Genomic DNA, 23356 nt, shown 5'->3' on the forward strand with positions numbered 1-23356 from the left:
CGGCATGCCCTTCCCCTTTGGAGAAGAATGGGCACTGGCTTTAGAAATCCTTGGAACTCTTAAGTGGTTCTCAAACTTGGCTGCATATTAGAATCACCTGGGGAGCTTTTTAAGCTCCCTAAGTCTAGGCTGCACACAGACTAATTAACTCAGAAACTCAGGGGTGGGAGGAGAAGGATGAGTGGGGGAGCGGGAACCCAGGCATGGATACTGCTAAAGCTCTCCAGGTGCTCGGTTATGCTTCCCAACTTTGTGCATCTGGATCCACCTGGGGTATCTTGTTAAAATGCAGATTCTGATTTAATAATCTGAGGGTGGGCAGTCCCTAAGGAGAGGTTCACAGCACTTACAGTGTTATTTCCTAGAGAACAAGGAGAATTCAACGGTGTCAATCATTTTTCATCCCACTCATTTATCTTCAAGACTAAGACTTAAAGCTGCAAGTTGTGTTAAAGCCCAGCTGCCAATGCCACATGCTAGATGGCCATTCTGGGTTAATGACTGGGAGCTTGACTTCCTGATTCCATATTTAGGTTGGTCCCACACAGGCTAGTAAAGGCCACTACTGAAGACATGTGTACATGGGGCAGACAGGGGCAGCCAGGTTCAACAGGAAGCAAAGGGCCCCCTTGCTGGCTTCCTGGGGCTGTTGTCTAGCCTCACCCACTTAATGTTTGCTCTTCAGTCGCTGTTTTGTAAGTTTCTATGTGACAGCACTGGTGCTGCAAACATCACTTAGAGGTCCAGAAGGGGACAAGTGCTGTTGCTTTCTCTCACTGCCATACACGTGGTGAGTGGGTTGCACTTGTGCAGTGAGTCTGTGGTTAGATGGGAGTCGATAGGCAATAGCTCCTTAACAAGGTGACACATGTCCTACATATAGCCTCTGACCTGGGCAGTGTAAATAACAGGGCCCTGGCAGTGGGCCCTTTGTCTGCTCTATTATCTATTCTCCTGAGGGTCATGGGAGAATCAGAGTGTGAAGATGATGTCCTAGGGATCTGAAATTACACTGAACAGTAATTGTGCAACTCCCTATCAATTCCTCCTTCTACCTTCTCTGTACTTTCTCTTTCTCTTACCCTGCTGATGCTGAGGCTGGAACCCAGGGCTTAGGGCATGCTGGGCAAGCACTCTCCTTTCCCTTTTAGCTCTTTATCCAGCATGAAATGAGACTGTACTGGCTTGAGGCACAGTAACATTTCCATGAGCAACATTCTTTGCCATTTCAGTTGCTTCTATTTTTATCCTCGAAGCAGATGGAAAGGCTGTCACAAGAGGTAAGAAAACTAGATTTTTTTTGATGTGTGTGGGGGTACCAGGGATTGAACTCAGAGGCCCTCCACCACTGAGCCACATCCCCAGCCCTATTTTGTACTTTATTTAGAGACAGGGTCTCACTGAGTTCTTTCGTGCCTCACTGGTACTGAGGCTGGATTTGAACTTGCGATCCTCCTGTCTCAGTCACTTGAAGAGCTAGGATTACAGGCGTGTGTCACTGCACCTGGTTTGGCTTTTTTGTTTTGCTTTTCAGATCAAATTTTAAGTGTAAAACTCTCCTACTTAATGAATCCATGATCCTGAGACAATAATTCTACAGAACATCAGGTGACTCTCCCTAAACTGTCTTGGTGATAGACATCAAGGATGGTTCTGGCTCCTATATTAGGAGCATCAGGACTTAAAGGATAGGCATGAATTGTCCTTCCCCAGAGAGGATGGTCTTCAGGAGTTGATGTCTCAGTGAATTTGCTGCATGGCTGGGGAAGCAGTAGAAGAAGCACTTACCTGAGAGGGACTTTGGAATGGTTAGAAGGCTTTCATGCACCAAAGGATCATCAGCTGCATTAACCAGCATGAGAGGCACATAAATCTGCAACAGCAATAAAGAGTTGAATTAAATGATCACTTCCTTTTTCTAGATTCCATTGATCCCTCTGATTCAAGGCTCACATTCACTATTAGACATGTCTTTGAAGCAAAGGGAAGAGGGTTACAGCTCAGCTTGCTAAACAGGTGGGATAAGGATGCCTGGTATTTACTGGCAGTGGGCCGAGTTATGAGTGCCACTGTGATCACCACCTGGCAGAAGGAGCAAAGCTCCCAGTGTCCTTGGGTACTGGAGAAGGGAGGGGAATGCTGAGTGGCATTCCCTGTCAAAATACTTCTGATGGTCTTCATAGTGTTTCAAATTAGTCACACCTTTCAGAAAAATGACTTTACCAAGAGTTATGTACCCACTTATTTGGTTTACACTGTGGGAAAGGAAAATGAAGTGCACTCCACTCCGGACAAAAGAGAATTTCTAGAAGAATCTGAAGGTTGAAAACAGGAGTAGGCTGGTGAATATCTAGGTGAATATCTTGCAGGAATGCATTCAATATCCACTTTAGCAAAACAGCCAATGGTTGTCTCCTTTTGTATTTGAATGGAGAGGGTGCTGACAAGGCACTCAGATGTTCCTGAACAGCCACGTCTAGTGAATGGTGGTGCTCTCCTGAAGCTCTCTGATGTTGGCAGCACACAGTTCGACATTTATATAATGGCTTAAATGAAGATGCCAAAAGCCTGAGTGATGACGCTAAACTAGCTGGGAAAGGCTAAAACAGCAGAACTGCGGCTTACAATTATCTGCTTTAGCTGGGGGGAATGATGAGCCAAATCAGCAGGTGGACACTGACAGAGATAAATGAGAAGTTCTGTGATTGTATGAAAAGGGAAGTTGTGCCAAGAGAAAATGAGAGAGACTTCCTTGGTGATGGGCCAGGCCAAAAAACATGGGAATTTTGGTTAGCCACAAATTTAATACACACGTTTACTATAACTGCTAAAAGATGCATCGATGCAAACCAGTCTACCTAATCAACAGACATGCTCCTCATCATTTTAATAATGAAATACATCTATTTTATGACACTTATCAAGATTTCATCTCACTCCAGTCAGAATGGCAGTTATCAAGAATACAAGCAACAATAAGTGTTGGCGAGGATGTGGGGGAAAAAAGTACACTCATACATTGCTGGTGGGACTGCAAATTGGTGCAACCACTATGGAAAAAAGTATGGAGATTCCTCAGAAAACTTGGAATGAAACCACCATTTGACCCAGTTATCCCACTTCTTGGCATATACCCAAAGAACTTGAAATCAGCATACTAGAGTGATATAGCCACATCAATGTTTATAGCAGCTCAATTCACAATAACTGAACTATGGAACCAACCTAGGTGCCCTTTAACAGATGAATGGATAAAGAAAATGAGCTATGTATACACAATGGAATATTACTCAGTCATAAAGAAGAATGAAATTATGGCATTTGCCAGTAAATGGATGGAACTGGAGGCTATCATGCTAAGTGAAATAAGCCAATCCCCAAGAACCAAATGCCCAATGTTCTCTCTGATATGCAGATGCTGCCTCACAATAGGCATAGGTCGGGGGTGAGGAGTAGGGATGGGGAGGGAGGAGTGGAGGTTCACTGGATTGGGAAGGGGAAATGGGGGTAAGGGGGAGGATGGGAATGGGAAAGACAGTAGAATGAATCAGATATAACTTTCCTATGGTTATGTATGAATACATGACCAGTGTAATTCCATATCATGTACAACCACAAGAATGGGAAGGTATACTCCATGTACGTATGAAATGTTAAAATATATTCTACTGTAATGAATAAAAAGAACAAATAAAAAAGAAGTTTAGGGACTGGGGTTGTAGCTCAGTAGTAGAGTGCTGGTCTAGCATGTGTGAGGCACTGACTTTGATTCTCAGCACCACATATAAACAAATAAAGTAAAGGTCCATTGACAACTAGAAAAATATTTAAAGAAAAACAGAAGTTCAAAAGTAAAGTAAAACAAAACAAAACAAAAAGAAATGTATCTATTTTACTCTATACTCACCAGATCATGGCAGGAATTTGGAATTGAGTTCTAGGTACCACACTAATAAAATACTTGATGGTCAAAAAAGAAGGGTCCAGGATGAGAAGAAACCCAGCTGGATCTCCTATGAAGAATCTTGGCCCAAACCAGGTAGGATTATACTGTCAAAGGGAGTCTAAGAAGAAACTGGAGTGTTGCAGTAATTTTAAAGGCTTTCGTATAGACTTGGGAGCAGCCTGGTCTAAGGGGCAGTTCTGGGATTAGTGTATGGTGGTCACAGAGGGACAGACTTTGGTTTAATTAAAAAAAAAAATGTCTAAAACTAGAGCAGATTCAGCTAGATTCTGGCTGAACTTCCAATCGAAAATTTAGGAAGGATATTTAAAAAAATTTTTTTTAGATGCTGATAGACCTTATTTTATTAATTTTTTTCTATGTGGTGCTAAGAATTAAACCCAGTGCCTCACACATGCTAGGCAAGTGCTCTACACTGAGTCACAACCCCAGCCCAGGGAGAATATTTTTGTACCAGGGATGGAGCTGGGTGGAAAGACATGAATTCTGAGCCAGTGTTGGCCACTCACCCGGTGCAGGTACCTCATGCAGCTTTCTTCCTCGTAATACTCTTTCAGGGAGTTATAGCCATGGAACTTCCTGGAACATACCAAGAAAAGGCAAGGAAAAAAAAAGGCGGGGGGAGAGTACTAAATAACATTTGTCATTAAGATGGAAATACTGAGCTGATTATTATTCAGTTCTTACACTAACTCACAGCACTGGTAGAATACACACAGGTCACCAAGTCTGGTCTAAACCCTCAGTTGATTTTATTACTGCACCAATTTCTACATTAACTTGTTTTATCTATCAGCAGAACAGACAGCAGTATTTAGGGTCAAGAACACTGGCTTTGGCATCTGAGTTCAAATCCTGGCTCTGCCACTTACTGGCTATGTGACTCCAGGTGAACGGTTCATCTGGGCTACTCCTCGTAAAATTTGTGTGAAAATAGGAACTTCTTGCTGGTGCTGTGATATTTATGACACTGAAGTGCCACTAGCATGATAACTGACTGAGAGGAAATTCTCAGTGTTATCTATAATAATTTTTTTGTGCTCCTCCTCTCTCAGCGTCCCAGATGCTAGGATTACAGGAGTGCGCCACCACACCCACCAACTGCTGGAGCTTTGCTATGCCCTGTGCTTTGAGAAGCCTGGCAAGGTTCACCCTGGAGCTCTGATGCCAGGATGCCCAAATCAATACTAAGTCAGAGGATTTCTGAAAACCTCATTGCTCTCTAACACAGGGTAGGACCTCTGGTTTCTGGATGGTGGATCTTTCTGATTTGGGTCTTCAAGATGTTCTGCCTCCCCCAAAGTTGTGCTTCTCTGCCACCTCCAGCCTCCTTACACAGATTTGCCAGGAGAGCTCAGGCTAGACCATCAGGGACTCTTGCTAGGAGGCTGTGTGTGGAGATCATCTCCAGGACCTCTGCCCCTGTGAAATTGGTCCCTTTGCATCCTATTCGTCTAGTATGATTGGTGAGAGATCTGTGAGGAGGCTGCCAAAACTGATCTGATGCTGCTACTACTCAACATGATTAAGAAAGAATAACTTTATGGAGAGTTGAGGACATTCTCTTTTGGGCTTAAAAAAATTGAGAAGATGAATTGAAAAATTAAAATTAATTTTTTTTCTTATTAGACACTGCTCAGTAAGTCACATGCCCCATCTTAAGTGGAGGTGGGTATGGTTCCTTCTCATCTTTTGAACATACCAATAATTTCCTAGTTTCTATTTCCCTTAAACTGTTAACGAGCACATTTTAAGGATAATTGGTGTAGGAAGGCTATTAAAATCTTGAGAAGAGGGGCTGTGATTGTGGATCAGTGGTAGAGTGCTTGCCTAGCATGTGTGAGACACTGGGTTTGAGCCTTAGCACCACATAAAAATAAGTAAAATAAAGGTATTGTGTCCATATACAACTAAAGAAAAATAATCTTGAGAAGAGAAGTAGAGCCTTCATGTCCTCAGGCCATTCTCTGCCTATCTATTAGATAAATACTTGCTTGCTTTAAGTCACATCTAAGGTATCAAATGATTATTTAAATAGGATGATCTTGGACTGGGGTTGTGGCTCAGTGGTAGAGCACTCGCCTAGCATGTGTAAGGCACTGGGTTCGATTCTCAGCACCACATAAAAATAAAGGTATTGTGTCCATCTAGTATTAAAAAAAATATTGGGAGAGATAGCTCAGTTGGTAGAGTGCTTGCCTTGCAAGCACAGGCCCTGGGTTCAATCCCAAAAAAAGAAAAGAAAAAAAATATTAAAAAAAGTAAAAAGGATCTTCTTTTTGGGTCAGAGATCAATCAATACCTTCTCCAGCTAAGGTCAACTTCAGTCAGACACTACTGGCAGCAGGAAAGAAGACACTGTGAAAGTCGTGTCACAGGTATTTGGAGGGGCCAGGCAGGTGGAAAGAAACGAGTAAAGTGGACAGGGTTTGCATCTTACATGAAAAGAGGTCTCCAGTCCTCCAAAAAAAGAGGCTCTGTTCATTTTGCTTGAAACACACAGCTTTCTTGGCCTATCTTTTCTTTTTCCATATTTGATGGTGACTTTACTTCCTTTCCCTGCACTGGGAAGGCAGATTTGTGTGACACCTGATCTTGCCCTGATCCTAAGAGAACAACCAGGGGTGACTGCGGGTGACCAGAGCGTGCACACCCAGCCCCTAGACTCATGCCAACTGTGCCATGCAAGACAAGTTGTCAGATCCTCTACCTGTTTCCCAAGAAATTAGAATTTTTCTGTGAAATCTTCTGTTTTTAAACACTGGCTGTTTAGTCAAAGAAAAACATCCCTTACCACTAAAGAGGGACAAGCAAAACACTGTACTGGGCAGAGCTGGCCTGCAGACTCCCACCTGGCACCCTGCCCTAGACCATTCCTCTCCCAGCTTTGTGGACCCACCTCATCACATTGTCATCAATCTGCATCAGGGATGTAGCTGTGTAGAGCCGGCTCAAGTCCGTGTCCTCCAGGCTCTGGGGTTTCTTCACATGGTCTCCAAAAAGAGCTTGCCTTGGGGGAGACACAAAAGCAAGTAGAAATTGACCAAATTATACGATTCTATTGTGTGCATATATGAATATGTAACAACAAATCCCACTATTATGTACAATTATACTAATTAAAAAAAAAATCACATGCAGAGAGAAACCAACAGAAGCTGCTTCTATGTCCAGAGGCAAGCCATGAGAGTTATGGCCAAAGACTTAGCTAAAAAGCTATATAAGGTCATCCCTTGGTATCCATGGACTGGTTATAGGACACTGCCCCTTACCCCATAACAAAATCCATGGATGCTCTAGTTCCTTACATAAAATTGTGTAGGATTTATTTATTGTGTGTGTGTGTGTGTGTGTGTGTGTGTGTGTGTGTGTCTGTGTTTGCATGTTTTATTTTTTTGAGACGTGGTCTCGCTATGTTGCCCAGGCTGACTTTGAACTCCTGGGCTCACGTGCTCCTCCTGCCTCAGGCTCCTGAGTAACTGGGATTATGGGTGCACACACAACCACACCTTGCTTTAGGATTTGCATATAACCTATGCCATCCTCCTGAATACTTTAAATCATCTGGAGATTATTTATAATAACTAATATAGATGCTAAGTAAATAGTTGCTGTATTATTTAGGAAACAATGACAAGAAAAGAAGTCTGTACATGTTCAGGAAAAATACAACCTTTGTACATCTATATTTTTATCTGCTATTGGTTGAAACGGGATGCAGAACTGATGGAAATAGAGAGCCAACTGTATTCAGTACAGTGGTCATTTCTAGGGAGAGACAGATCCATCTTGAGAGGACCATGACAAAGAAAGGGGTCAAAATGTGCATGGTAGCCTGCCCTTCCCAGCAAGGACTCTCAGTCACACAGCTAAGGGAAGACGGAGTTTGCTTTGAGGTTTGGTTCTATGGTAGGAAACTCAATGTCCCAGGATATGTTCGCAATCTTTCCAAAAGAAGAGAGAGACATTTTTCTAGTACTTATTTTTTTTTTCAAAAGATAATTAGGAGGATTATCTTATATATCTATGGGACAGGGTTCACAAGACAAAGTTTTTCTAAAATTTCAGGGTGTCTGGCTTTTTATAGAAAAAGTTTAAAAGGTAAATATACTTATGCACATTTTTGCAATTTGTTAAGAATCACATAATGATTGAACCTTAGAGACAATTTAGCAGTAAGAATAAGCCCTTGAGCAGAACAGATCTTCTCTGGATGGAGTCTCTCTTGACTCCAGAGGTATACAGGGCAGAGGACTTGGATGTGGCCTTGGTGTATTGGCTCTGCCCCTTCTGGAATCATAACTCTGGCAACCCTCCAGAGCACCCACCCACTCAGCTGAGTCACACCCATCTTGGCACATGGCTGATGCTCAAACTACATGAGCTGAATGGAAATAGTTGATTGTCACAGCACAGGGACATAAATGTCCCTCTGTTCTGTACTCACCCAACATGAGAACCTAAGGCTATGCCTGGCAGCTTGGCAGCCTGAAGGGTTATGAGCCTAAGCCTTGCTCAGGCATCATGTGATCCACTCACAGGAAGCCCCATCTGGAATCAGGCTGGGATGGGCAGCAGAACATCTCTATCTATTTATTTAGGTACCAGGGATTGAACCCAGGGGTATTTAACCACTGAACAACATCCCTAACCCCTTTAAAAATTTTTTTTTGAGATAGGGCCTTACCTTACTAAGTTAGGATCTTACTCAACAACATCTCCTTTTAACCACTGGAAAAAAGAGACTAAGAGGTAGGTATAGGTGCATGCCTGTAGTCCCCACTGCTCAGAAGGCTGAGGCAGGAGAACTGCTTGAGCCTAGGAGTTCAGGGCCAGCTTGGGCAACACAGTGAGGCAACATCTCAAAAAAACAAACAGCTAGGTGTGGTGACGCATGCCTGTAATCCCAGCTACTGGGGAGGCTGACACAGTTCAAAGTCATTCTCAGCAACTTAGTGAGGCCCTCAGCAACTTAGCAAGACTCTGCCTCAAAATATAAAATAAAAAGGGCTGTGGATGTAGCTCAGTGATTAAGCACCCCTGGGTTCAATCCCCAAGACCAAAAACAAACAAACAAAAAAAACAGAGATTAAGAAATTGATCACTTGGCTTGATTGCTTTACCTAGGGTGATGACAAAAATCCCTCCAAAGTGTAATTTTTGAGTGCTCATTATTTCCCAGGCTCTGGGAAAAAACAAAACAAACCTAAACCCTCCAAAGCTTTCCATGGAGTTTAAGACTCAGGATTCACATCGGGGAAGCTGCAGAAAAGCAAGCTAGTGGAAGAGACCTGAGATGGACCTTAAAGGATGGGCTGGGACTACAAGCAGAGATGCTGAGAGAGGCATGTGTTGGGGAGGAAGAAAAGATGGTAGCAAAAGTAGTAAGGATAATGATAAAATTATTGCGACTAATTGTCGATGGCTACTGTTCTCCAGGAACTGCTCTAAGCACTTAATCTGCAAAGGCAGGATAAGCATGATGAATGTGGAGCAGCTCCAGCCTTGAGTAGGCAGGAGCTGACATTTCACCCTGAGCCTCCTGTCACTCAGCTGCTTGGGCTCTGGGTTTCGGTGACTTCCAAAAGATCTCAGAAAGCAACCGTATGTCTCCTGAGAGAACGGAGGGGGCCATACCTATGTGAGAGGATGATCTTCTTCATGTTGTCAGCCATGAGGAAGTTGTAGAAGCGCCGGCACTGGTCCCACTGCATGAAGGTTTCCTGGGCCCTGGAAGAACCACAGCGAGAGTGAGAGGGATATGGTGGGGAGGTTGTGGTGGATGCAGGCCAAGCGGGGGCTCATGCTGCTGCATGAGATGCTCTTGTAGGGAGCTCTGATTGTGGCCTGATGCTGGGCTTTGCTGTGCAGCGCTCAAACTTCTGCAGAGACCTGTGGAGGAACCGCCACATAGCCCTGAAGTTGACACCAGCAGGACCTTCCAGGGCCAGAGAGACACTGTTGTTTGTGAGCTATGCTCCTGATACCCTCATCCAGCCAGCTTTGATGGTCATAGAACTTGCCGGAGTCTGCTTTGATGGTCATTTGAATACTTTCTCCATTCGACTTCCTACCCTGCAGGTGGGATTTTCTGACCCAACCCATTCTGTTCCATCATCCCATGTGAAACTTCCATAAAAACTTAATATAGTATATAATATATAATTGTATAACAGTAGTAATATAATTATTATAATTAAAATAATATATTAACTCTGGATTATGGTTTCCAACCTATTTTAATGCACCTGTGTCAATTTTACTGCAATATTTGCAGAATTAAAAATGTGAGACTTAACGGGTTAATGATGGGAGTCTCTAAGGTTAGGGTGGAAGTGGAGAACTTTGGTGCAGAGAAAAACCTAAAAACAACTTCTCTTCTTGCTGTTTGAGAGGCTAAAGAAAATCATAAAATTTGACCTTCACCAAGCAAACCTTTCTTTTTTTTGATTAGCCTAAGAACACTGCAATGGCAAGGAGACAGAAGTGAAGGCAAGGAGGCCAGCAACACCTCCCAGGCACAGCTGGTGGGCTGGCTGGGAAGTCTTTCTGCCATTAGGGCTATGCATGATCAGCACAGTTAGCCCACTCCCAGTGGTGGCACTAGGCTGGATGGTGTCCCTGTTTCCAGAGCCCAAGCTTTGCCTCCACCCTGTGGAGGAGGCATGGGAGCACTACTGGCCTTGTTCATTGGCCCTAGTAGCCAGGTGTCTGTGCTCATGTCAGGTCAACACACCCCCTGGGCTCATTTCCACCATGGGCACTCAGTCCTCCCACTCAATGCTCTCCCCTCCCTGGGAGTGAATCCAAACAGGTTGACACTGGTCCACATCAATTAAAGGGAAAGTTTCATTTTGCAGATTTCTGAGTCTCCAGGCCTGAAATCACTCTGAAAATTCCTCTGGGTGTCACTCAACCCACACAGAATCCACAGGCTTCATCTTTGAGATGGCAACAAAGGAGACTGAATGGTTCACAGGTGTTTCATTTTGTTTTTTTTAAATCCAGAGTGTTTATAAAAGTAATTTCCCTAAAGCAGCCACACTTCAATTTTGGCATGACAAACATTTTCCATAATAACGTGATTTAAAAATAAGGGAGAATTAAAAGTGAAATGGTTTGTGGATTCAATGGCCTGTGGTATGCTTCTAAAACACAAAGTTCAAAGGTCAAAGTGGAGACTAACACCACCTTCCAAGGTCAGAAGACCACTGTGTAAATGTATGGGAACCTCCCGCACCCTACAGGAACAGAAGGGACAGGTTAGATCACTATTGGTGGGACCCAGGGTGAGGCAGCACTGTGGACACCTACCTTATGGTCTAAGGAAGGGGGTCACCCAACCATGAGCCATGCCCTGCTGCTCCAGTGGGCTTCTCCTCTCTGACCTTGAACCCAAGCTTAGAGTCCCAGCTTTGTCTTACCTCATTCATTTCTCCCTTTGCTCACCTCCTAACTGAAGGAACATTCCTGCTGTTGTGAGTACCTTCCTTAAGGGGCTGCAGAGGTAGGGAAGGGAGGAGGACGCTGCCATAACATTAAGATATAAAAAGATGCTCTGGCATTGCAGGAAGATTTTTGTTGGAATAATAAATTCCACGGGTGCTGCTCAATGAAGGTCTCTGGTGGTTCACAGATGCCTGGGGCCTAAGGAAGGACCAGGACAAGGATGTTGGGACCTGTGTCTCACTCAGTTTATTTTGGCTAACACTGATTTCTAGGATCTTTGCTTTGCCACTATGTTTTAGGAGCTGTCTTTTACAACCTTTGGGTATATAGTTAAGGAACTGAAACTTGATTTTATATCAGTTTAATGAATCATAATCAAAATTGATGTGTTATAAAAACACACATTCCATGTACTAAAAAGAAAAGTATTCTGAACTACTGAAAATTAATTGCCCTGCTGAGGAATGTTAAAGATCAAAGAGATAGAGAAGAGTCAAAGTGAGTTTTAACTGGTTAGACTGCAGTGAGATGCAAGGACCATTTCCAGGGACAGAAAGAGAGACAAATGGATTATTGGGAATCACTACATGCACAGCCCATTGAGAGCCTCACACATACAGCTCCCACAGATGCAAATTCTGATTTATCCACTTTGTTTCTGTAGCAAAGGGAAGCAGGAGAAAGATTTTTTGGGTCTGGTGAAGGGATGAAGGTCTAAGATGTCTGGGCTCAAAAGGTAGAGCCATGACCCATGACTCATAGAACACCTTGGAAAATTCACCAGGTTCTATATGAGCAACTTCAATGTTTCAAGCCTAATTTGTCTCATGTGTCAAATCAGGGGATTGAACTAGAGAATTCACTGAACTAGAGAATTCATGGAGATTGCTTCCATGGCTGAGGTATCTAGATAGTTTTGTGAGAGACTGAACAGAGACCATCTTGGGGACCTTGGTTGTTTTCCTGCTCCTGTTAACAGTGGTTAGAATTCTGCAGACAGGGTTGATGGGGTGAGTAGATAGCTGGCCAGAAAATGGTACTGAGAATAGGTGTGGCTTTAACCCGAAGGCAGGCAGCTCCTGGCCTAGATGGGCCACACACCTCAGGAGGAGGGACAACATTTACTCAGGAACTACATGACCCAACAAAGAAGGTTTAAAGAGAAAGACAGTGGGGCAGAGCACCTAAATGAAACTGACCATGCAGGTAGCATGGTGGACAGACTCCAAGTGACATGAGAATACATGAGTGATAAGAGTAAATGGGAAACTTCTAAGGGGAAGGAAAGAGGACATTACAGTGTCAGAGAGCTATATGCCAACAAGTGGAGCACATACAGGAAAAACCTAACTCACAAGAATACCTAAGATCTCAGTGGTGTCAGTGAGACTTCATGAGATGGGAAGGACCCTGAGATGGATATATCATGTTACTCAAAATAAGGTCAATTTTCAGGCAGAGAAGCAGAATAGAGTTATATGGTATGAAAACACAGACCCATGTTGTCCAAAAACCTCGGGGAAAAGCATGCAAAGAATGTTGGGTGAGAGTTTCCAGGTCAGAGGGAAGAAATAAATTTTACAGTTTAGATGCAAATCACAAAATTGGCATGGAAGCCAAGGGCACTAGACACTGCCCAAACTTCTACTTGCCTAAATGGCAGAACATCCAAACCCTTGACCTGCCTCTAGACAGCTGTGGTCTCTAAAAGAGAGAATGGATGGCAGGAACCACAATCTAGGCCAATCCAGATACTGGTCTACCAGCAGAAACTGGCTGAGGACCCAGGAGAGAAGTGTGGAACCCAGAGGGAAAGCAACTGTTACAGGGAAGGGAGGCTTTGCATAATCCAGAGTGAATCTTGTTGATAGAAAGACACGTTTCAAAAACATCAGAAAGAATGGGGACCATTCCAATAGGAAAGAGGCCTCCTAAAAGTGGTGAAGCTCTAAAAAAGTGATGCTATCACTGAGGTCACAAAGGAGGAGAACACCCAGCAAACAAGTACACTGTCAGTCTTATTTAAGAATGATACATATGCATTTTTAAAGAGCTTTATCATCCATCCATCAATTTACTTATCCATTACCAAAATAAAGTTCTCTTAAGATGCCTTCATTACTTCTAATCAATACAAATTAAGTAATATTAAAATGTTACCCATACTGTTTTCGTAGTTATTGGCTTTGAACTGTTAAAATAAATTTAAAAACATGTTTTAGAAGTAACTTTTTTTTTTTTTTTTTTGTACTAGGGATTAAACCCAGAGGTGCTTAACCACTAGCCATAACCCCAGGCCCTTTTTTATATTTTATTTTGAGACAGGGTCTTGCTAAGTTGCTCAGGGTCTCACTAAGTTGATGAGGCTAGCTTTGAACTGTGATCTTCCTGCCTGTCTACCTGGGTTTACAGGCATACGTCATTGCACTCAACAGATTTTTAAATCACTAAGAAAAGAGTCCAAACAAACAGGTATTTTTGATTCTGTTCAGAACAATTGGGCAAAGAAGAGTTGAGTTGACTATGGTAGGCTACTGGGATCCTGTTCAGAAAAGGCTGGACTTTCCAATTCCTCAACTTTGCAAAATGAGCAGACTAAGCACTGAGTAAAATGAATTAAAAGTGTCACAAGAGAATGAACTGGAGACTCTACATCTAATGCCCAAATGAATTTAAATCTCCTGACTCACATAAATAGCTCAGAGCCCTGCAAGACTGTGAAATAGTATAGTCTTTCAGAAAATAAGGAGGGTGAAGATGAAAGAGAAGACCTTACATGGCTGGGATGGGCAAGCATGACTCTAATATTCCAAAAAGGGAAAAGAAGACAAGGCATTATGATTTACAGTTGTTGATGAATTTGTGGGATGTGGATCTAGACGATATTAAAAATTACCTTGAAGGCAATATGCTTCAAGAAACCTTAAAATTAGAGTACATTATATATTTTCCTAGAATGCTACAGTGCCAATGTAAGAACTACTTTTACTTGGGCAAGGAGGCGTTTCCCTTCCAGGCTTTGCCCAGGTACAATCATATTTTCTCTTTTTTTTTTTTCTTTTTTCATCCTGTAAACCTGAATCTATATGCCCATTAAATAACAACTCCCATTTCTCCTTCCCTACAATTATATTTTTACATAGTTGTCCTCTCCCCTAATTTTAATGTACACATTCTGTCACACTGTATATTTTTCTTGATTTCTTAAAATAAAAGTTGCATTTCCATTGAGTTGGTATATCATAATTTACTTAATTATGCCCCATGCTGGACATATGGATTATTTCTAACTTGATGCTACAAGAGAGTAGTAAACAGAGGAAGCCAAACCAAGACTAGCCTCCAAGGAAAGGACAGGGCACAGACATGTGGACAGTCCTAGGCACACTTCCAGCACAGTATAGGGCTTGTGGCCTCTGAGGAGGGAAGGTGGAGTCTCTAGACCCAAGACACTCAGGAAGAAGGTTCTGGGCCAGCAGCTGGTTGTCCTTCACAGGTGGAACCAACCTGGAGAGAGGCCATAACCTCCATCTAGTTCAGCTTGAGAGTATGAGCAGAAGAAACCCACATCTGTATGCCCTTGGGGAGTGGGCCAAGAGTCTTTGATACCTGCCTGACTGAGCCTTGTTAGTTCTATTGGGGTGACAGGATGTGGCAAGGAAGTGGAACTCAGGTTAGCATAGGAATGGTCACCCACTAACCCACTTCCTTGATTAGAATATTTTCCCTCAAGGTATACTTTTATAAGAATGGATTAGAATCAAGGGTATACACACAATCCCTCATTTTTCTGATTAAAAACAACAACCACAACAACAAAATCAACAAGAAGCTTCAGGAGCTAAGGGAAATCCATTTGGTCAGTTTCACAACCACGTAGTGGAAAATTTGCTTTTTCTGAGGACCTTGTACCTAGTGTGTGACATATCACTAACATGTATTTATTGGTTTGTGGCCTTGTAAATATCATCCTATTGTCATTAAATGTGGTACGGTCCTCAGATGTTGACTATCATCATTTACTCTATCAACAAAATGCTTCTGTTTTAATTATATGATTATTGGTCAATTCTGCAATGTCAGGTGTTTTTTTTTTTTTTTTTTTGTACTGGGGATTAAACCTCAGGGACACTCTACCACTGAGCTACATCCCCAACCCTTTTTATTTTTATTTTTTTATTTTGCGACAGGGTCTCTCTAAGTTGCTTACAGCTTTGCTGAGTTACCAAGGCTGGCCTCCTGCCTCAGCCTCCCAAGTCACTGGGTTTACAGGAGTATGCCAGAGTGCCTGCCTTGCAAGGTCATATTTCTGAGAGCTTTGACAGGAAAGATGAATTGATTCTATCTGAGCCAAACCAAAAAAGCTTCCCTTCCCTCTTCCTTAAGCTCCATGAGGGTGTTTATTCAGGGCTGTATTCCCATCACATAGGAGGAAGTCTAGCTGAAACAATCAATGAATGAATTCACCTGTCAGTAATTGTCTGGTCCCATTGGATCTCTCTTTCAGCCTCCTGTCTGGTCACTACTCATGGATGAACTTATCATAAAGCATCTTCATAATGAAATTTCAGCTAATTAACTAAAGAAGAGAGACTATGTCTGACTACGTAGCTTCACCAGGCTGGTTGGCAGCTGCTTATGCTAAGAGAACATGTTAAATTCCATTACATACCATGGAACATCAATCGGGACAGTCCCCCCATTTCCCATGTGCAGCATGGGATGTAAATTGGTTTAGCAGCAGCTAGACTTTGGTAACTATAGCAAGCAGGTGACTGGCTTCTCTCTGAGCCTTCTGTTGGCTCTGGCTAGACTAGAGGAGAGGGAGGCAAGCTACTGGGATGAGAAGCCAGAAGGAGGGGAATAACTGAGTAGGCAGTCCTCCAGGATCAGTTAGGAAAGATTTACCAGAAACACGAACTCCCGTGTGGCCCCTGCAGACACAGATGGGCCCTCCTGCTCCCTCCACCTCCATGTAAAAGGACGCATGCGGGCACAGCTGCCATCATCCCAGTGCTGAAAAGGCTCATCACCCTCAAGTGTCGGCAGGGGAGGAAAAAAAAGGTTATATTGGTTTAAAGGAAAGAACTATCCTTCATTCCTTCAGAAGATCTGGTTAAAAGGTTGAGGTAACCTGAGCCTCTGGTAGCATCAGCATACATGGGACAATGGTGTCTTTTTGACCTGTTGCAAGTTTCCATTTGTGGAACTATATTGATCTTAGCCCAAACATTCTCTATGCTCCAGAGAATAAAATTGCCTCTTTTCCTCTTTATTGCAAGAGGCTGATGTGACAGTACATAATTATATGTTTGAAATCTTTTGAGGTCTCAGGGAAGGGGTGAAATACAAAGCACTTCCAGGTTCTAGTTTCCTACACTCCTGAACCTGCTCTGCCTTAGTTAAGAACACTTGTTGGCTAACAGGGCTTATCATATACTCTTGGCAACAGCAGATGGCGCTACTGCAGCAACATGAAATGAAGCTGTTTTAAGATTTTGTGTTTTGAAGAACAAAAGAAAAAAGAAAACAAACTTGTTTATCTTCCTATTTATCAAATTCAAGGTAATTTGAATACACAGTATCCACAGCAAGTTCACAGAAGATGGTTTAGGAAAGGAATCAAGTGATTCCCATGCTCATCTTTAATATCAAAGACATTATAATGAAGAGGAACTACAGAAAAAAATAGTTTTTTTGTGGGGGAGTGATACTAGGGATTGAATCCAGGGGTGACCTAACAATGAACCACATCTCGAGCCCTTTTAGTTTTGTGAGACAGAGTCTTGCTAAGTTGTTGAGGCTGACTTCAAACTTGCAATCCTCCTGCTTCAGACTTCCAAGTCACTAGGGTTACAGGCATGCACCACTGCACTAAGAAAAAAATACAAATGCATCTGAAGAGTCTGGAGAGAAACATGTGTGAGTGTGTGTGTGTCCAGATTTGAGAGAGCTGGACAGCAGCAATCTCTTGCTCACGCTCTCTCTCTTTTTTTTCTTTTTTTGGTACTGGAGATTTAAGCCAGGGGTACTTTACCACTGAGCTATGTCCTCAGCCCTTTTTATTTGGGCAGGGTCTCACTAAGTTGCTCAGGACCTTGCTAAGTTGCTGAAAATGACCTTGAACTTGCTATCTTCCTGCTTCAGGCTTCCGAGCTGCTGTGATTATAGGTGTGCACCACCATGCTCAGTGACAGCAGCAATCCTGAGGGGAGTCAGAGAAGCAACATGCCCTGCTGAACTCATCCTGCAGGTGTCTGTGGGCAAGAGACAACCCAGTGGGTCAATGCCTTTGTGAAGAGATCTGGGATGTCTCAGAAATACAAATACTTAGATGTGAGGACACTGGTAAAATGACTTCCACAGAGCCCTTCCAGATGCCATCTGAGACTTGGCCTCATACAGGTAGGAGAGATGTGCAACCATAAGGCCCTGCTCTCAGATCCTAACTCACAATCTCCCGTGTCCTCTCCTAAACCCATGGTTCTGCCATACTCCTGAAGCATGGACAGAGTAGTCACCTCACAGACACTCCCTAGGGAAGAAGCAGCTATTAACAGGGTCTTTGGCTCACCCAATTATAGATCTGATCCTAACAAGCAGCTGCGTATCCCAGGCTCATCAGGTCTGATATGACAACTCCAATGTATGACATGGAATCAAAACCAGATGAGACCAAGACTCAGAAACTTCTGCTCAGTCTACCATGGTGTTCTCTTAGACCATGTCTAGTGCACTGGGACATCTCAATAAACAAATGGTAACTGAAGGATCTGATGGAAAAAAGAAGTAAGTGCATGCAGTGGAGATGACTCACCTTAGTGCGCTGTACCCCTGGCACACACTGACACAGCACAGGACCTTTTCTTGGTTTGCCTGGGTCTCCCCCAAATATTTGCACACGATGTTACCACCAAGGCTGAAGCCCACAACGACCAACTGGGTCAGAGGATAGGTCTTCTTAATGTAGTTCACCATGGCTCCAAATTCCCACGTGCAGCCTTTGGGCAAAAAATGGATGAGGTCACTCAATCATTTTAGGTGCAATGAATATTGGAAAAAATGCGAGCTGGAGGGTTACTAAACTGGTGCAAATATACCAAAAGACAAGAAATTTATGTGTGAGTTGAGAGAGAAAGAGAGACAGGCAGACAGATACTACTCTTTGGCCACTTAGTGTCTCTCCTCCCTTCCTTAGTATTAAACAGGCAGCAGGAGTCCCTGCAAGTAGAGGTCCATGTATCAAATGGATGCTCCTTTAAAGATGGGTCATGAGAAACTGGTTTAGATGCTCATGGATGTTGGAATAGATAGGTGTGCATGAGAACATATTTTCACACATGGACGTAAACGAATCAAGAACAAACCCCTTTGGGAACAGTTTCATGAACTTCAAATTGGGATGCTATAACCAGGTGGACAATGATTCATGTGTTAAGAAAAGTACCAAGTAGCTGTTATTTACATAATCTCCTTGTCAGTGTAGGGGAGGGAAGGAAAAACAGACTTAAGTCCAGAGGGATGGCAGGATGCTCTGTCAGATTAGGGTAAGATGTTCTTGGTGACATAGGGACAGGTTGCCAAGGGAGGCAGCCCCATTCAGAAATACTCAGAGGAGTCCTCTTGATGGGAAGTGTTCGCCTAGTTTGCTCAGGAGGGATGATCTCAACTGGTGTCCCCTTGGGACGCTATCGGAGCCATGTTGTATCTCTGTAGTTTTGCTAAGAGGAGGAGACAAATAGCCATACACAGGTAAAGTGATTTATTACATCCTTCTAAGGCCCAACCTCAGACTGCGGGAGTCAACCTAAGTAACACATAATGGGGAAAGTTAGGGATGTTGGCAGGAAGTATATACAAAAAGATTGGCGATGGGTGCGGTGGCATGCATCCATTATTCCAGGGACTAGGGAGGCAGAGGCAGGAGGATCACAAGTTTGAGACCAGCCTCAGCAGTTTAGTGAGACCCTGTCTCAAAATAAAGAATAAAAAAAAAAAAAAAAAAAAAAAAGAACTGGGTATGAAGTTCAGTGGTTCAGTGCCTGGATTTAATTACCAGTATCAAACCAAATCAAACCAAACTAAATCACCCAGACTAGTATGAGAAGATAAGGAATTTATGGTGGAAATATGAGTTGCTGACCTGGGCACTGACTCAGAAGTTTTGACATTCCTAATAAGACTTGGACAGCTTCTTCCCTAATCAGCAAGCCATGCCTGAGGCAAGCTCCCAGTATCTGTCTTCCTTTTGTAGTGGGTTACAGACTGAGTCTGAGCAAACTAGGCTCAGACCAACAACCACACATAGGAGTTCTTAAACTGCAGTATGCCTAGAATCACCTGGATAGGGTGTCAGAAATGGGCATTCCTGGGTCTCACTCCCAGAGAAGCTGATTCTATAAAATGGGGACCAGGCCCAGGAATCTGAATTTAAAAATTTTTTCAGTAGTCAATTCATGTGTATGGTACAGAATTTGAATGACATAAAAGATGCTATAAGAGGTAAGTTTCCTAGTCTTTCTCTTTTTTTTTAAATAAATAAATATTGCTATTTACTGCTTTTCCTTTGACTCATTGTACAACTGGGGTACAACTTTTCATTTCTCTGGGTGTATATGAAGTAGAGTTACACCGTTTGTGTAATCATACATGTACATAGGGTGATGATGTTTGTCTCTCCTTTTTTAATACCAGTGGTAACATACACATTGTTTAGTACCTTGCTTTATTCCTCTACAATATCTTGGAAACCATTAGGTATCAATACACATACAGCTGCCCTGTTCTTTTTTTTATTAGTCATGCTAAAGACTAAAACAAACTTTAAATTCCTAAATATATACAATTACTTGCTAGTGATCTTTCTTATAAAAAGTGAGTCAGAAAAGCCACATGAAGGTTAAATATCATTGCAAGAATGATGTGTTAGCCCAGGGGTCCTCAAAGTGTAGTCCCTGGGTCAGCAATATTAGCATTACCTGGGAACTTGTTCAAAATACATGTTTCTGTGCTCTGCTCCAAACCTACTGAATCAGTTCTAGAGATGGAGTTTAAACAGAGGGCTCCTTAAAACAGTGATCGCAGGGTCCTACTTACAGAATTTGGTAGGCTTAAGAATTTGCCTTGTATCACAATTCTACATAAATAATAGTACTATTATAGTTACTGTGCTGTTTAATTATTAAGTCTTACTATTTCCCTGATTCCTTTTAGACCCATCTATCTTTACTCAGATTTGAGACTAATTATTTGAGACCTAGTGCAGATGTTCAGATGTCACTGGGGCAGTTACAAAACTTGGATTTGCTACACCACTGAGGAACAATTAAAGCTAATTGTGTAGGCACTTTGGGAGTTTCCTTTTAATTAAATCTGAACATATCTGATCTGGATAAAACGCCAGCCTTGCCTGAAGCTGGACAAGCTGCTGGGTGTTTCATGAAGAGCTGCCACTTGCCCCAGGCAAGGGAAGGGCAAAGACTTGGTGTGTCTGCCCAGCTCCAGTTCCAGAATCAGCCTTCTGGATAACACTGGGTCCTCCTGGGATCTCCACCTGAGGCCAGTTCCAAATACCCTCAGTTACTGGAAGCCCTCCCTGGCTTATTAGGTTACAAAGAGCTACAGTAATCTGTTTTTTAATATGAGGGAGATTTTAATAAAGTTCTAGGTATTTAATCCTTCTGGGATTAGCACTAGTAACAAGATTAGATACCTAATCTTGTTGCAGCTTTTCAAAGATAAGATGAAATTTAAGATGCTGGCCTGGCCTTAGAGAGAGAATAAGACAGGGCCATCTTGGAAAAGACACCTGCAGAAAATAGAAAAGGTCTGGTGCCTTTTTCTTCAAGCCCCCACCCTCGAAGAAAGACAAGGTGAAGACTTTTTTGAAAACTATTATTTCAAAAGCCATTTCCCAAAATGACACTAACACGGCTAAGTAGGCTAAAATACAGGGACCCAGGGACTTGGTGTTCCTTGTGCATGGAGACTGTGAGTCATCTCTGTATTCTCCGTGCCAGGCTTGGGCCTGGCGCTTGGTGGGTGTGCCACAAAACATTAGGTGGATAAGAAGGAAGTCTGATTCACGTGGAATGAAAGTACATAGTGTTGGCCAGTGTGACTATGCAGAGGGTGGGAAACCAGGACTTGAAATGTCTTTCCCATTAAGTTTCATCTGAGGGAAAGACATGGTCAGACTAATGACATGACTGGCTGACAGGTGGGTGGCTGAGAAGCCCGGCAGCCTGTCACTTTCACAGCAAAACTACGTGAGTCATTTCTTTAAAGCCAAAAGGAAAGCTATGGTTAAACTGAGTCACTTGGGAAGAAAATAGCCCCTCTTTGCCCATCACATTAGTTAGCCTGGGACTTATCTCTGAAACAAAAAATGAGTACTTTTAGTTTAGTTTCTCCAGGTATAAACTGCCTAAAAACTGCCCTCTTGTGGCTGCCGTCTTCAGCATTCAGATCTCCTCCTGAAAGCGCAGAACCTATCACTGCCTCTCCACAATTCTGCTCTGGGTATGACCACTCACGTTTCCTGAAGCTCCCAGTCCTGACTCGCAGCAGGCGTTCTCGCCAGATGCTGGAGCTTCTGCATTCCACTCCTTTCCCTTTCACATTCTCTCCCCCTTCACCCTTCTCTCCCTCCTTCTTTCCCATTGTGTTCTTCTGCCATCATCAACTTGCAGAGGCGACACAATTCATAGCTGTCAATCTGGAATCATGAACTTGATCCCAAATTGAATCTGTATCAGTTAAAATGGTAGATATGAGAAGTCTATAGAAACATCTAGGATCGTGATCTAATCAAATATTGTAAGATAGATTGATCAGTAGAAACAAAATAGAAGTTTCTTTATTATCTGCATCTCCTTATGGTAAGGGGTCATGTGTGATGGGTAATCTCTATAGAATGGTATGACTGTTCATCCTAGTTTGTCTGAGAGAGTCCTGGGGTCTGTCTGCTGTTTTGATGTGGTTATTAGTAAGGTCCTCTTTTACTCTCAAGAATATCCCAGTGGGATGCTAAATTATACCTAAGGTCCAGGTCCTCTCTTCTTACTTCAAGACTGAAAGGCTGCTCTCTAAGCAAGGCAAAGTTTTCTGACCTTACCTTAAGGTACTTACCTAAAGGTACTTTAAAAACCAAGAACTGGGCTGGGGATATAGCTCAGTTGGTAGAGTGCTTGCCTCACAAGCCCAAGGCCCTAGGTTCAATTCCCCGCACCACAAAAAAGACAAAACAACAACAACAAAAAACTTCCAGTGTCAAACTCAACTGGATATTAAAGAGCTTCTTCTCTAAGCAATAGAATCCCAATGCTATGATTTTAGGTGTTTCTCAGCTAGAAAGTCAAGAACTTAGAAATAAGGGCTCATTTATTATTTATAATAAACTCACAGGAAGAATCAATTTAAATCTTTTGAGCCCATTTTAAATACCAAAATGCTTGGTGTTCTGGTCAAAGAAGGGTGCTGAGTTCTTAGAACTTATGGTTCTAAGGGACTTGGTCACCCTATGGGGGCCAAAGCCAGGTTATTTTATTCCTTTCACCTGAAATAGAAGAAACTTATAAAAATTCTAAAGTTTTTCTCTCTTCAAATCAAGATCAAACTCAAGACCCTTTGTTGCTTATCTCTTAATTTTCTGGGAATAAAACTTCAAGATATGAAGATGTGATAGAAAGAACCAGAATAATCATCAGTTAGAAAATTCTGGCTTTCAGTTCACTCCTTGGCGGTAGACATGATACAGTTATAGTTTGCTATGAGTGTAAATACAGGACCACTAGGTATGAGGCTCTTTGCAAAATAGGTCCTGAATTTTCTGGTCCCCAAACATCACTGACAAAAACATTCCAAACACTGTCTGGGTTAAAAAAATCAATTAAGTAAAAAAAAAAAAAAAAAAAGTCAAGTATGTACTGCAGAAGTATGCCA

General features: G+C 42.6%; 1 protein-coding gene across 1 annotated transcript in view; it reads right to left on the reverse strand.

Moving 5' to 3' along the window:
* Abhd2 (abhydrolase domain containing 2, acylglycerol lipase) overlaps positions 1 to 23356 on the reverse strand; it is a 96631-nt gene that overhangs the window by 1548 nt on the left and 71727 nt on the right. Inside the window, exons 6-10 of the mRNA XM_047540380.1 lie at positions 18231 to 18414; positions 9602 to 9694; positions 6864 to 6974; positions 4474 to 4543; positions 1789 to 1873 (exon numbers count right to left, since the gene is read on the reverse strand). Of these exons, the coding sequence (XP_047396336.1) occupies positions 1789 to 1873; positions 4474 to 4543; positions 6864 to 6974; positions 9602 to 9694; positions 18231 to 18414 (543 nt within the window). The remainder of the gene's footprint in view (positions 1 to 1788; positions 1874 to 4473; positions 4544 to 6863; positions 6975 to 9601; positions 9695 to 18230; positions 18415 to 23356) is intronic.

The sequence above is a fragment of the Sciurus carolinensis genome, chromosome 2 (assembly GCF_902686445.1).
Source record: "Sciurus carolinensis chromosome 2, mSciCar1.2, whole genome shotgun sequence".
NCBI classification, from domain to species: domain Eukaryota; kingdom Metazoa; phylum Chordata; class Mammalia; order Rodentia; family Sciuridae; genus Sciurus; species Sciurus carolinensis.